The 13,920-nt window shown below is 34.4% G+C and overlaps 1 protein-coding gene across 1 annotated transcript in view; it reads left to right on the forward strand.

Moving 5' to 3' along the window:
- Positions 1-13,920, forward strand: part of ptgfrnb (prostaglandin F2 receptor inhibitor b) — a gene marked incomplete at both ends in the record, with an annotated part of 76,426 nt that overhangs the window by 13,936 nt on the left and 48,570 nt on the right. Inside the window, one exon of the mRNA XM_079811934.1 lies at positions 6,323-6,688. Within this exon, the coding sequence (XP_079668060.1) occupies positions 6,323-6,688 (366 nt within the window). The remainder of the gene's footprint in view (positions 1-6,322; positions 6,689-13,920) is intronic.

Genomic DNA, 13,920 nt, shown 5'->3' on the forward strand with positions numbered 1-13,920 from the left:
ATCCATCCATCTATCCATCCATCCATCTGTTCCAACCATGGAAGGATGGATAGATGGACGGACGGACGGATGGACAGATGGACTGATAATGGATGAATGGACAGATGATGGATGGATAGACAGACAGATGGATTGATGGACCTATTGATAGATGCCCATGAACAGATTGATGGATGGAGGAATAGATAGATGGATGGACAGATGAATGGATGGACAGACGGATAGAATGGATGATTGATAGACGGATAGATGGACGGATGGATGATAGACAGATGGATGGATGGATGGATGGAGAGATGGATGGATGGATGGATGGATGGACGGACGGACGGATGGATGGATAGACAGATTGATGATAGTCAGATGGATAGATAGATAAATTATTAGTTTTTAAAATTATGTTTTAAATTAAATTAAATTAAATGATGCATTCAATGGAATTAAATTCTAAATTATTAGTTTGTTTTATTATGTAAATTAAACTATGCATTACATTAAATTATACATTATATTATTTTTTGTAGGTTTTAGTTTTTTTAATTTGTCTAAATTAAATGATAAATTCAATTAAATGATAAATTATTAGTTTGTTTTTTACAATGTAAATGTAATTAATTACATTATACATAAATTATACATTATATTAGTTTTTTAATTAAGTGTGCATTCAGTAAAATTCAATTATAAATGATATTAGTTTTTGTTTTTTATTATGTAAATTAAGTTATGCATTCAATTAAATTATAAATTATATGATTTAAATTATGTAGAAATTATGTATTGTCAAATCTTGAGAAACAAACGTCTATTAAATCCATCGTGTTGTGGTTTAAAGAAAAAGTTAATCTGCAGAAAATCCTGACATTCTTAAAATTCCTTTAATTCTGTTGTGTTTTTGCCAACAATTTCATTATGCCATAAAATAATCCGATTTGATTGGATAAAGGTTCTTATGATGAAATCACTGTTATATCATTTGCTCCGATGATCTTTAAGTGTGATTAAAACTAATACATAAGTTGCGTTTGGAGGAAAAGGAGAACGGAAGAGTTTGGATCAGAGTTTGGATCTACTCCCTTGAGAAGAGCAGATGTGCTCTTTTGTCCGGTTTTATCTTGTTTAATGTCTTCAGGCCTTTCTCACAAAGCAGACTTGTTTGAATTCCCATTCCTGCCTGGTTACCATATATACTGTCAATGTTACCGCAGAGTTTAATTAAAGTCAGGACGACTAGAGAACCATCCAGCAGACGTTACACAAACTCTGAGACGTCGTGTTGTTTGAGATTGTAACTGAAAGATATTAAGAGAACACGAAGCGGCCTGTGCTGAATATCACATCGTTCCCCAGAGAACCCACTGAGAGTTTGCTTGGAGAAATTAGAGGAATAGTTCACCCCTTTACTCACTCATGTTATTGCAAACCCAAGTGACAATCATATCATAATGAATATTAGTTTTATGGTGTTTTTTGTAAGTGATCGACCAGTTTTTTTATTTCTTTGAACTGAAGAGAAAGTGGCAACACTTTAATACGGTTTCATTAGATAACATGATCCTTCTACAGCATTTGTTAATCTTATTGTTAATTTCAACATTTACTAATACATTATTAAAATCAAATGTTGTATTTGTTAGTTAACGCACTGTGAACATGAACAAACATTGAACAGCTGTATTTTTATTAACTAATATTAATAAATAAATGTATTGCTCATGGTTAGTTCATGGTAGTTAATACATTAACTAATGTAAACAAATGAAACCTTATTGTAAAGTGTTACCAAAAAGGTTAAATACGTGTTATTTTAATATAATTTTTCAACTAATTTTATATTTATATTTTTTTTAATATTTTTAATATTATGTTATATTTAATATATTTTTGTATACCATTAGAATATATTTTAAATTGGCTTTTAATTTTATGGGTTTAAGTTTTAGTATATAAAAAAAAAAAGAAAAAAAAAAGTATTTATATTTTATTTCAGTTAGTTCCCAAGGCAACATTTTTTTTAATGGCTTTAGGTAACAAAAATACAGTAACACTTTATTTTAAGGTGACGTAGTTATGCGTTACTACATGTATGTGCTTGTTAATTAGTTAAATTCATTAATTATGCATACTCAGCAAGTAACTAACCCTAAACCAAACCCTAACCTTAACTAGTAGAACTAATAGTACTAATATTACACTCTAAAAATGCTGGGTTAAAAACGACCCAAGTTGGGTTGAAAATGGACAAACCCAGCAATTGGATTGTTTTAACCCAGGTAATGGTTTGCTTAAAACAACCCAATGGCTGGGTTTGTCCATTTTCAACCCAACTTGGGTCGTTTTTAACTCAGCATTTTTTAGAGTGTAATAGTGTAATAGTTTATAATAGTAACGAATAGTAAGTACATGTAGTTAATTAATATTACTCAGTAGACTCCAAAAAATGTAAGCCTTTTTTTAAGATTTACACATTTCCAATTAATAGTAAAATTCCATCAAATTGAATTTAATAATCCTTACATATTTTAATTTAATAATTGATTAAGGATTGTTCAATGGTTCAATTAAAATATGTAAGGATTATTCTGCAGACAACAAATTATAGATTCATGACACCAAAGATCGGCCGTTAGATCTACACAAGACGAACCTCTACAGGACATCAGAGCCAGCGGCAGACGGCAGAAGGACTGGCCGAGGAAAGGCTGCTCTCGCCGGGGTTATGAGCGGTGATTGCCCGGTGATCGCCTGGATCTCACAACTCCACAAACACTAGATAATTTTTTTTAAATAGGCACTCTCTTTATAAATAAACCACAGATTTGAGCTTTAAACAACTACATTCTCAACTAAAAAAGTCTTAAAACTACATTTTGTGACACAATAGTAGTATTTTTAAATTATGCAGGATTTCTCATCACGTCACTTTACCACGTGACCGCAGCGTGCAGGCTCCTGATTGGTTAACGCGGCGCGAATTGACGCCAAAGTTCAAATTTATCAACTCGGGCGTCAGACGCAAATTCGCTTCAAATGCGCGAATGCACAAAAGCACCATTCGTGTGTGAATTGAGGATCGCGCAAGACGCTCAATTCGCGTCCAATTCGAACTGGATGCGCGAATGAGGCAGATTCGCGTCCTACGCACCGTGCGAAACGCGCCTTTCCATTGACTTAACATTGAAATCACTCGCGCCAGACGCTCTATTCGCGTTTGGTGTGAACGCAGCATCAGGATGTATTGAAGAGAACTTATGCAACGCAGAAACATTAACAAAGCGAAAACAAACACTCGTTTTTTGATCCATGCATCTCTCACTTTACTGAATGCGATCTCACTGTTTGAATTGAAGCGCCAGTCAGAGGAAAATCATGAATAATTAAGCGCATGCTGTCGTGATAGGATAAGGGCACGCAGTCTCATGAATAATTATGAGACACTGATGAGTCATCGCCGTACTATAGAGACAGAACGTATTTAGGCCACGCCCACACCGGGGGGGAAACAATCCAACGCTCTCCATTGACTTTGCATTGTGTGAGGCTGCCTCCTTGTCATTTCGGACTTATAACAAAAAACAGAACAATGTCTAAAAGCTGATATGTGACAAAGTGTACAGCAAACAAGCTAAAAAACACAGAAATAAGTTTTTATAAGCTGTCGACCCCAAAAAACGAGCGTTTAAGAAGATAAAAGTGGATACAGGCAATACGAAGTGAAGCTTCAGCAGGAAAAATGGGTAAATTTTGGGATCCTGACACTCAGTATGCCTCAATATGTCTATGTGTGCAGTAAACATTTTGTCACTGTTAAGTCAAATATCCAAATGTCCGTTTTATATATTATATTTACTGTCGCTGATTGCGTTCCCCTCTAGTGTGTGTAGTTCTCAGTGTAATATGACCCGCGCGCTCTGTTTCAATGGCCTGAATCCACTTTTTTGTCCTTAAACGCTCGTTTTTTGGGTCAATAGCTTATAAAAACGTCTGGGTTTTTGCTTCTGGGTTTTGTTTAGCTTGTTTGCTGTACACTTTGTCACATATCCGCTTTTTTACATTGTTCAGTTTTTTGTTATAAGTCCGAAATGACAAGGAGGCAGCCTCACACAATGCAAAGTCAACGGAGAGTTGGAGTAGGTTACAGGTCTCTCAGACTCCTCCTGTCATCTCGCGGCGGCGCGCGCGGTCACGTGGTTCCCGGAGCGCTCAATACCTCTAGCGCTGTGTCAGTATATTTGAATGGCTTAAGCCGCGTAAGTTACACAACAGCTTCACTATACAGGTGTTTGCAGCAATTTTTGGTAAACCGTACAGCATAGTGTGCGTCAGCCACATTTACAGTATCATTTTATTATGGAGAGTGGTAGAGATGCAACATTGTTAACATTAATATTAATGTTTTTCTTGTATTTAGCCCTCAGGTATTCCTTACTAATTAAGTCACACTTATACTCATTGATGGTCAAATGTGACCATGCACCTTAACTATATTAAAAATGAATAGCCTATATTTTAATTCAATAATATTTATTGAATATTTTGAGGAGATCTTTTGGTACTAAATACTATTTGTGCAATACTTATGGTCCATTAATGACCACTTAAAATATTTTTCTTCTAATATTTTAATTATTTATATTACAATTAGTGTATTAATTAAGATTAAAATAGAGAAATCCAATGCAAAGAGGCAAATTAGAGCTATTTTGTGGCTGGAAAAATAAAAAAATTCACTTGTAATGCCATCACCCACTGGTGCCTGCATGGCTCTTTAATAAATATACATGTAGTCTAGTTGCTCAAAAAAGTATTGCAGATCATAACTGCTTACTTATTTGTGAAATTTTGAAATGTTAATAATAGTGAATAGTAAAGAATGTAAGCAAATATAATATAACCCCAAAAATGTGTAAAAAAAACGTATTGTTCCTTATATGTACAGTAGGCTATATACATATGAATTCATACTGAATCAAGATCGAAATCAATATTTGTGCCCATCGTCTCATAAGCTAATTCTGATTTTAGGCATCTATGCTGTAAATCAACCAGTTAGCTATGGTGTTGTGGCACAAACGTTATGCAGGTTATATGTACTTTATGTAACTTATTTTGCCACAAAATATATTGAGTTTTCCTTTGACTAAAGCTAGACTAAAATGACTAGACTTTTGGTCGACTAAAACTTGACTAAGATACCTTGAGTTGTCTTTTGACTAAAACTAGACTAAAATGACTAGACTTTTAGTCGACTAAAACTTGACTAACAAAAAAAGATATGTGAATGACTAAATATGACTAAAACTAACAAGGACATTTGGCACAAGACTAAGACTAAGACTAAATTAAAAATAGGTGACAAAATTAACACTAGTGGGAGACAAGGTTGAGGTTGATAGGTTGAGTTCACACCTATGTAGTCTATGGTTCACACACACTCACACACACACACACACCTATGACGCACACGCATATGCACAGTCAGTGATGGCAATTCCAACAAAATCAATGGTAGCTGTCGCAAACTGGAAGTATAGGCGCTACTTTTCCCTCGTTGAGGTGAAAGGTAAGAATGTTTATGTAACGTGCAACTTATGCCCAGGAGGAAAGAGTCTCTCCACGCCGGTGGCAAGTCATTCTAATCTAATGAAGCCTCACATCATCACATAACGACACAAAATGAGTGGCTAAAAACCCAGGAGATAACGTGAGCTCCACTACTAAAGGAGTAGTATAGTACTGATCATATTTACACTATATTTACACTATAGTAGGCCTACTGATAATATTTACAATAATGTATTGAATTTGATAGGTGTATCTCACATTGTCCCACAGCAACATTACAATAGTGTACATTAATGTGCAATGTTTTACAATAGTAATTTATTCTATTTAGTGTCCAATTCATTCATTTAACATATCTAATATTGGGGGCATCCAAGTTATTTGACATATTTGAACATTTGAAGGAAAAAAAAGTAACACAATAGTTACTTTCCCTGGTAATTAGTTACTTTTATAATGATGTAACTCAGTTACTAACTCAGTTACTATTTGTAAGAAGTACTATAACTAATTACTTTTTTAAAGTAACGTGCCCAACACTGACTATATTACAAGAAAATGTCACAACCTATGATGTTGATATGATGACGAATTTAAACCCGGAAGTTGAAAATAGAGCAAAAAGGTTTCAAATGAATGGGTTTTCTCCCACATTCAAAACTTACAGATGGTAACATTTTACTTCTATGATGTTCAACACGCATAACTCTCAGAAAGCGATCTGAATAATTTTCTCTCTCTCTTTTGAAATCCTCAGCGAACTCCCTGGCGGTTCTCGTCCAGCAGGACAGCACATTATCCGCAGGAGAGCCGCTGCTCCTCACCTGTTCGGTCTCTGTTGACGCCGCGGCCTCCGTTGACCTGGAGGTGATGTGGCTGTTGAACGGCAGCCGTACTCTGGCCCATCTGAGCCGCGCCGGCGTGCTGACCAACACGTCTGACGCTGTGGACGTGAGGCGCTTGGGGAAGTGGGACTTCCAAATCAAAGTTCACGGCGTGGAGATGTCTGACGCCGGGCTCTATTCGTGTAAAGTGAGCGCCTGGGTTCAGCACGAGAGTGGGCGATGGTACAAGGCCGCGGAGAGGATTTCTGACCCTGTGCGTGTTCACGTTATTAAGCAAAGTAAGTACACCTCATTGACAGCCTTTCTGAAGCATCATTCATGACTCTTAAAGGGTTAGTTCACCCAAAAATGAAAATTCTGTCATTTATTACTTACCCTCATGTCGTTCGACACCCGTCAGACCTCCGTTCATCTTCGGAACAGAAATGAAGATATTTTAGTTGAAATCTGATGGCTCTGAAAGGCCTCCATTGGCACAATGCACAGTTCACTCTCAAGACCCTTAAAAGCTACTAAAGACGTCGTTACAAAGTCCATCTCACTACAGTGGTTCTAAAATAACTTTATGGAGTGACGAGAATAGTTTTTGTGCGCAAAAAAACCCTAAATAACGACTTGCATAGTGATGACGATTTCAAAACACGGCCTCATGAAGCTTCGAAGCGTTATGAATCAGTGAGCCGAATCATGATTCGGATCGTGTGTCAAACCGCCAAACTGCTGAAATTTGGCGATTCAAACTGCTGAATCGACTCACTGATTCATAACGCTTCGAAGCTTCATGAGGCCTTGTTTTGAAATCGTCATCACTATGTAAGTCGTTATTTAGGGTTTTTTTGCGCACAAAAACTATTCTCGCCGATTCATAAAGTTATTGTAGAACCACTGTAGTGAGATGGACTTTGTAACGACGTCTTTAGTACCTTTTAAGGGTCTTGAGAGTGTAAAGTGCCATTGTGCCAATGGAGGCCTTTCAGAGCCATCAGATTTCAACTAAAATATCTTTTAAATATCGAAAGTCTTACGGGTGTCAAACGACATGAGGGTAAGTAATTAATGACAGAATTTTCATTTTTGGGTGAACTAACCCTTTAACAATCATAAACACCTGGTTTTGTGGCAAAGTGTGACATTTCCAGAAAATGCCATCTGAAGCTCTTTACCATTGCGTATGAATGAGTTCTGCTTCACCCAGAGCTGCTGCTCTCATCCATAACATATTCATTTGATCTTGATTATTTGGTATTTAAATGACATTAAGACACTGGAAATTATCTTTCCATATGTCAGCTCCGTGTTTCAGTCGATGGCCTTGGGTTGTCTATTAAAGTTTTAATAAAATATCAAGCTTTTAATGTTGTTTATATGTGGTGTTTTTAATATGCTTTAAGACAAACCATGTGCAAATTCATGTCAACACCATTGCTGAGTATTTTCTCCTTAAATCTCCAGTGAACCAAAGACTCAAAAACGTGATTTGAAATCGCCGGTGTTTCTTACGTCACAAAACTACCTTGTAACCAATCACGTCACGAGGGGGGCGGGGCTTTAGTATTTCTTTAAAGGGATAGTTCACCCAAAAATGAAAATTTGCCCATCATTTACTCACCCTCAAGGGTATACACCCTCTTCTTTCAGACAAATACAATCTGAGTTATATTACAAAAGTCCAGGCTAATCCAAGCATTAGAATTGCAGTAATAGTGGCTCTGTTTTTGAAGTCCATAAAAAGTGCATCTATCCGTCATATAACTGCTCAATGCGGCTCCGGAGTGAAGCGAATCGACGTATTTGTGTAAGAAAAATATCCATATTTAAAACTTTATCAAGTAAACTTTCGGCCAACCGCCTTCCGTGGAAAAGTGTTGAATGTTGAAAGTGAAACAAATTAACAAATAAATGCAGCCTTGGTGAGGATGTCAATTAAAAAAATCCAACCCCAAACAGTAGTGTATATGAAAACAATAAACCGACATACTTGCCTATATATTTTACTAAAATATATTAATACACGAAAAGTGACTTCGTGAACATTGATGGATTCATGGAAATTAATCTGCATTTTTGCTTTTGAAGTTTATGTATCTGAGAAGTCATTATAAAAATATTGAGTGAAAATGATACAAAATGATACAAAAATACTTTATATTTTATGTCATATGATCACAAATGTGTGTGAATATTCAGAATATCGCCCAGTCCTAATTAGCATGCTCTTTTATCGTCAAGACTCGACTGGTTAGTTCTTAACCTGTCCATCAATGTCAGTTGTCTAGAAGTGAAAGTAGAAACGTGTGTGGCAGTTTAGTGCTGTCGTGTTAATAAGTAAGCTTCAGTCATGAGATGTGTGTGTGTGTGTGTGTGTGTGTTGTTTGACTCTGCTGGTTGTGAGGATTTGCGTTGTCTCTCGAGTAATGCATCAAAGGACTGTGGGTGGTCGTTCTGATGGAGAACCGCTGTCTGGATTTACAGGCTAAACGCCAGTGTCTCATGTCAGGAGTCAGTGATAATTGTTTGGGATGTAGTAGTCAGTGTGATTTAAAAGGGAAGAGCTTCAACCTGTTTATTCTTTTAGGAGAAAGAGAAGGGATAGTTCACCTTAAAAGGAAAGCTCTGGTGTTGTTTACTCATCTCGTTGATTTCCAAACATGCAGGATTTGACAGAAAAAGTGATCGAAACATCATAGTGTTTAAACTTAATGCGTCTTCATGCGCCGTGTTTGACTTGTATTTTGTGTGAGGGAAATACTGAGAGTTTTTATTAAAGTTATTATTCACTGAAAATGTTCCCGCCAAAAGCCAGGTTGGATATCAATAGGTTTCCTTATGTCTCAGATGTTTATTTGTAAAAACAGGTGGACGCGACTCTAATTTCTTTTGTGTTCGACGTTGTTGCAACTAAAACTAAAAACATTTTTGTTATTGAAAAAAAAGGCTGAAATAAAATATCATATGAAAAACCTAAACTAAATGAAAATTAGAGATGTTGTTTTGGAAATTAACTGAAATGCGTTTAAGTTGAAGCATTAAAGTTGCTGCAATAATCATGTTGTCTAATCAGCATCTTGATATGCCACACCTGTGAGGATTATCTCGGCAAAGGAGAAGTGCTCACTAACACCGATTTAGACAGATTTGTGAACAATATTTGAGAGAAATAGGCCTTTTGTGTACATAGAAAAAGTCTTCGATCTTTGAGTTCAGCTCATGAAAAAAGTGGGCAAAAACAAAAGCGTTTATAATTTTGTTCGGTGTGTAAAAACTAAGATATAACTAAAAAGGGCAAAATTTAACTAAAAAAATCACAAAAGCACATAACAAAATGACTAATGAAACTAAAATTAAATTGAAACTGAAAATAAAAATAAATAAAAGCTAAATCAAAATATTAGTGAAATCTATAATAGTGGCAAAATAATACTATAACACTGATGATCGCACGCATGAAGATTCATAAACTGCTGCAGATTTCTGTGCGTTTCCTAATTTATTACTGTGGGATTGCGCTAAAGGCTGTTTATTTCTTTACTGTCCAAGAGTTTTCTTATTGTCACGGCCAAAAAGGCAATCCTCCTTTATCAGATTTCCTAGAAAACACAAGCGTTTTCATTTGAGATGGTTTGAGTGTTTGGGGAGTGAATGATGAAGTTTATTACTACAAAAAAGTATGAGTAAAGTCAAATGTTCTTGATGCCAGTGTTGTTATTGGTAAATAAGACCATTTAAAATTGATTTTGCTCATTGAAATCAAGTTGAAATGAATTAAAAAAATAAAATAAATAGTTGCCTTGGCACTAGCTGAAATAAAGAAGTACTTTAATTGCTAAAACTAAACTGGAAAATGGTTAAGAAAAAAAAAAAAACCTAAATATGAAGAAAAAAAACTAGTAAAAATGACAAAAGCACATAACATATTTACTTAAACATAAACTAAATATATATATATATATATATATATATACACACACACACACACACACACACACACACACACACACGTATACATACATACTTTTATTCAGCAAGGATGCATTAAGTTGATCAAAAGTGACAGTAAAGACATTTATAATGTTACAAAATAATTCTATTTCAAGTAAATGCTGTTCTTTTGAATGTCCTATTCATCAAAGAATCCTGAACAGAAGAGACTTATTTCAAAAACATTACTTTACTGATCCCAAACTGCTGTTTATTTCCTTACTGTCCAAGCGTTTTCCTTTAGTATTGGCCAAGGTTTTTGTTTTTCATATTTCCTAGGGGAAAAAAGCAAGATTTTGGTGTGGCTTTGTAGGTTTCAAAGGGTTTTAATGTAGGAAATACCCACCAGCATCGCACACACACCAACAACCTTCTGCGCTATAAAAAGACATCACGTATTGTCTGTGACTTCCTGAAGTGGCCTTGCTCCGTGTCGTCAAAACCAGATGTGAAGATAAACATCTTTGTTGGAGCACAACAGCAGGTTTTCACAAGTTTAATCTATAAAGACATTGCCTCCAGATCACTGGATATTTTGAATTTGCATTAGTTTTTGCTGGTTGTGTATGTGTAAAACTTATACATGTAAACTTTCTTTAACCTCCATGAATTAAATATTATTATTAATTTTCTTCTTAAAAAAAACTAAACAATATTCTTTAGTATGAGTAAAGCAAATGTTCTTGATGTTAGTGTTGTTATTGGTGCCTAAGTACCTATTAAAATCGTTTTTGTTAATTGAAATAATATAAAATTAAATTATAAATATTAAATAAAAATTAGAAATGTTGCCAAGGTACTAACTGAAATAAATTAAGTACTATAATTTGTAAAAAGTTAAAATAACTAGTTAAAATGACAAAAGTTTACTACAAATTAAACTAAAATTAAAATGAAAACTGAAAATATAAATTAATGCTTACTATAGTAGTATATGAATAATACTAAAATACACTCTAAAAAAATGTGTTGGCTCAACAAAATAAGTGAACGGACTATTTGCATCATTTTTTTTTTTTAGTTATGAAAACTTCAAGTGAAATTACGTTCAACCAAAAAGCTAAATTGAATTAGAGGAACTTACCGGTAATAATTTGTAGCATAAACACTTTTTTTTAAACCAGGTAATCTTATCCATTTCATTTATTTCAGTTTAAAGACATTGCCTCCTGATCGCAGCACTCTTTGACTGGTTGCATAAAAATAATCATTTGAAAATAATAATTAATTTGTAAAGCTTTACCCTTTTCAAAGTTTTGATTTTGTCTCTTCTAGAGCAGGTTTTCATGCTTAAATGTTCAAAACACATTATTTTCCCCATATTCCATTGCAGCTCGTCTTTTCCCAGTCTGTCAGTATCGCTCTGTTTAGTTCCTGTCTCTATGAAGCCCCTCCTTCTGAAAAGCACAGTGTGCTCTGATTGGTCGGCTGGAGCGATTGGTCACGCGTTTCGAGTGTGTTTGGGAAATGTCCCGCCCCCTACCAAAACTGCCAGTTTCAACACACTACTAACCAGTGTTAATTTCGTTGACGAATAATTTTCGTCATAATTTTCATCAACAACCTTTTTTCACTGACGAAAACGAGACGATAACTAAATAAAAACCAGTTTTGAATAACAAAAACTATGAGGAAAATGTACTGTCATTTTCGTGAACGAATAAAAATGAGACGAAAATATTAGTGAGGGACGATTAGGGAAGAGATCCAGTCAGAACTGATGCTCATTTGAGGTGTAACGTGCGGATCAAACGGCGGGAAAACACGGAGCTGTTGAGCTTCTACAGGCTCAATCAATCAATAACACACATTTATGACAGGGAATGTTTATGACTTAATGCTGATGAATAATGACAATGTTTATATAGTAATATGTTTTAGACGGTTGTAATGATGCATATTTTATCTCCCTCATCTGAACTTGATGAGCCTCCGCAGGCATTTCAAAATAAGAGTCCCGGTGTATTTTGAGCTGGTTTATAATTAAAAGTCACGCATTATATACACGTTTTTGGTTACATGATAAACTGTGTTTAATTTAATTCCCATTTAATTCATAGTCAGGAGGAAAGACTAAGAACAGTATTTGACACATTATTCAATAAAGTACAAAAAGTATCAGGGTTATAATAGTTCACTAAAACCATTAAAAAAATATTCATTACTTGAAATTAAATAAATAAACTTATTTGAAGCTTTAGCTTAACCTGATATACTAACTAAAACAGAAATACAAAATTATAAAAAACTATATAGATGTTTTTAAAAAACAAACAAAAAAAAGTGAATTGAGCTCTTTTGTGTCTTTTCGCGCTTGAAATGTCAAAAACACAATTATGTCTGTCAGTTTCGACGTCGGTTATGTAATGCTTAAATGCTCAATTAATGCATTACAATTGAACTAAACTCATTAGTCGAGTAAAACTAAAAACAATTCAGGTGACTAAAATATGAATATAGCTAAATGGCATTTTAGTCAAAAGACTATAACTAAAAACCAAATCAAAATTTGCAGTCAAAATTAACACAGCTACTAACAAATTCAACCAGGCTCCGCCCCTTTATTCTGCATATGAATTATTAAAACGAGGAATATTGTGACGTGTTTGTTCCTGGAAGAAAACTCCAGGCTACAATGGAGGCGTTTCAGGGATTTCCGAAACGCTGATATAAGGAAGAACTCCCTTCATACAGCACTAAAGACAGATGATGATGGGAATAGCACAACAGGTCATTATAGGTAGAACAGCTCGTTCCTCACACACTCTCGTGCTGAAACGCCTGACCTGTTCATCTGCTAATGTCTGAACTCTAGAACATGTTTTTGTGAAGGATTATTGTTCTCTCCTTTGTGTTCTCACTTCCTTCGCTTTGGACACTTTGGCTGCTTTGATTAAAGGGTAGGCAACATCAAAAAATATTTGGGTAACACTTTAGAATAATGGTCATTAGTTAACATTAGTTAATGTATTAACTAACATGAACTAACCATGAGCAATACATTTAATTTTGTTACTGTATTTGTTCATCTTTGTTAACGTTAGTTAATATAAATCCAGCTGTTCATGGTTTGTTCATGTTAGTTCATGGTGCATTAACAAATGTTAACAAGATTTTAATAATGCATTAGTAAATGTTGATATTAACATTAACAAAGATTAATAAACGCTTTATAAGTGCAGTTCATTATTAGTTAATGTTAACTAATGTAGTTAACTAATGTTAACCAATGACAATTATTCTAAAGTGTTACCAATATTTGGTGTAGGATTTACAATTTGATGGTGGATAAATGTCCAGTAAATTATTAAAAACTAGTAAAAAAAAAAAAAAAAAACTGTATTTTCTTGTAAAAATGTTCCAATAATCTTTGTTTTATGGAAAACTATATAAATATTATTTAAAATAAGTGTCTTTTGCTCACTAAGGCTGCATTTATTTGATCAAAAATACAGTCAAAATAGTGAAATATTATTCTAATGTAAAACATCTGTTTTCTATGTGAATATATAACCATTATTATTATTAAAAC

This window comes from Gobio gobio (genome assembly GCF_949357685.1).
Source record: "Gobio gobio genome assembly, chromosome: 3".
NCBI classification, from domain to species: domain Eukaryota; kingdom Metazoa; phylum Chordata; class Actinopteri; order Cypriniformes; family Gobionidae; genus Gobio; species Gobio gobio.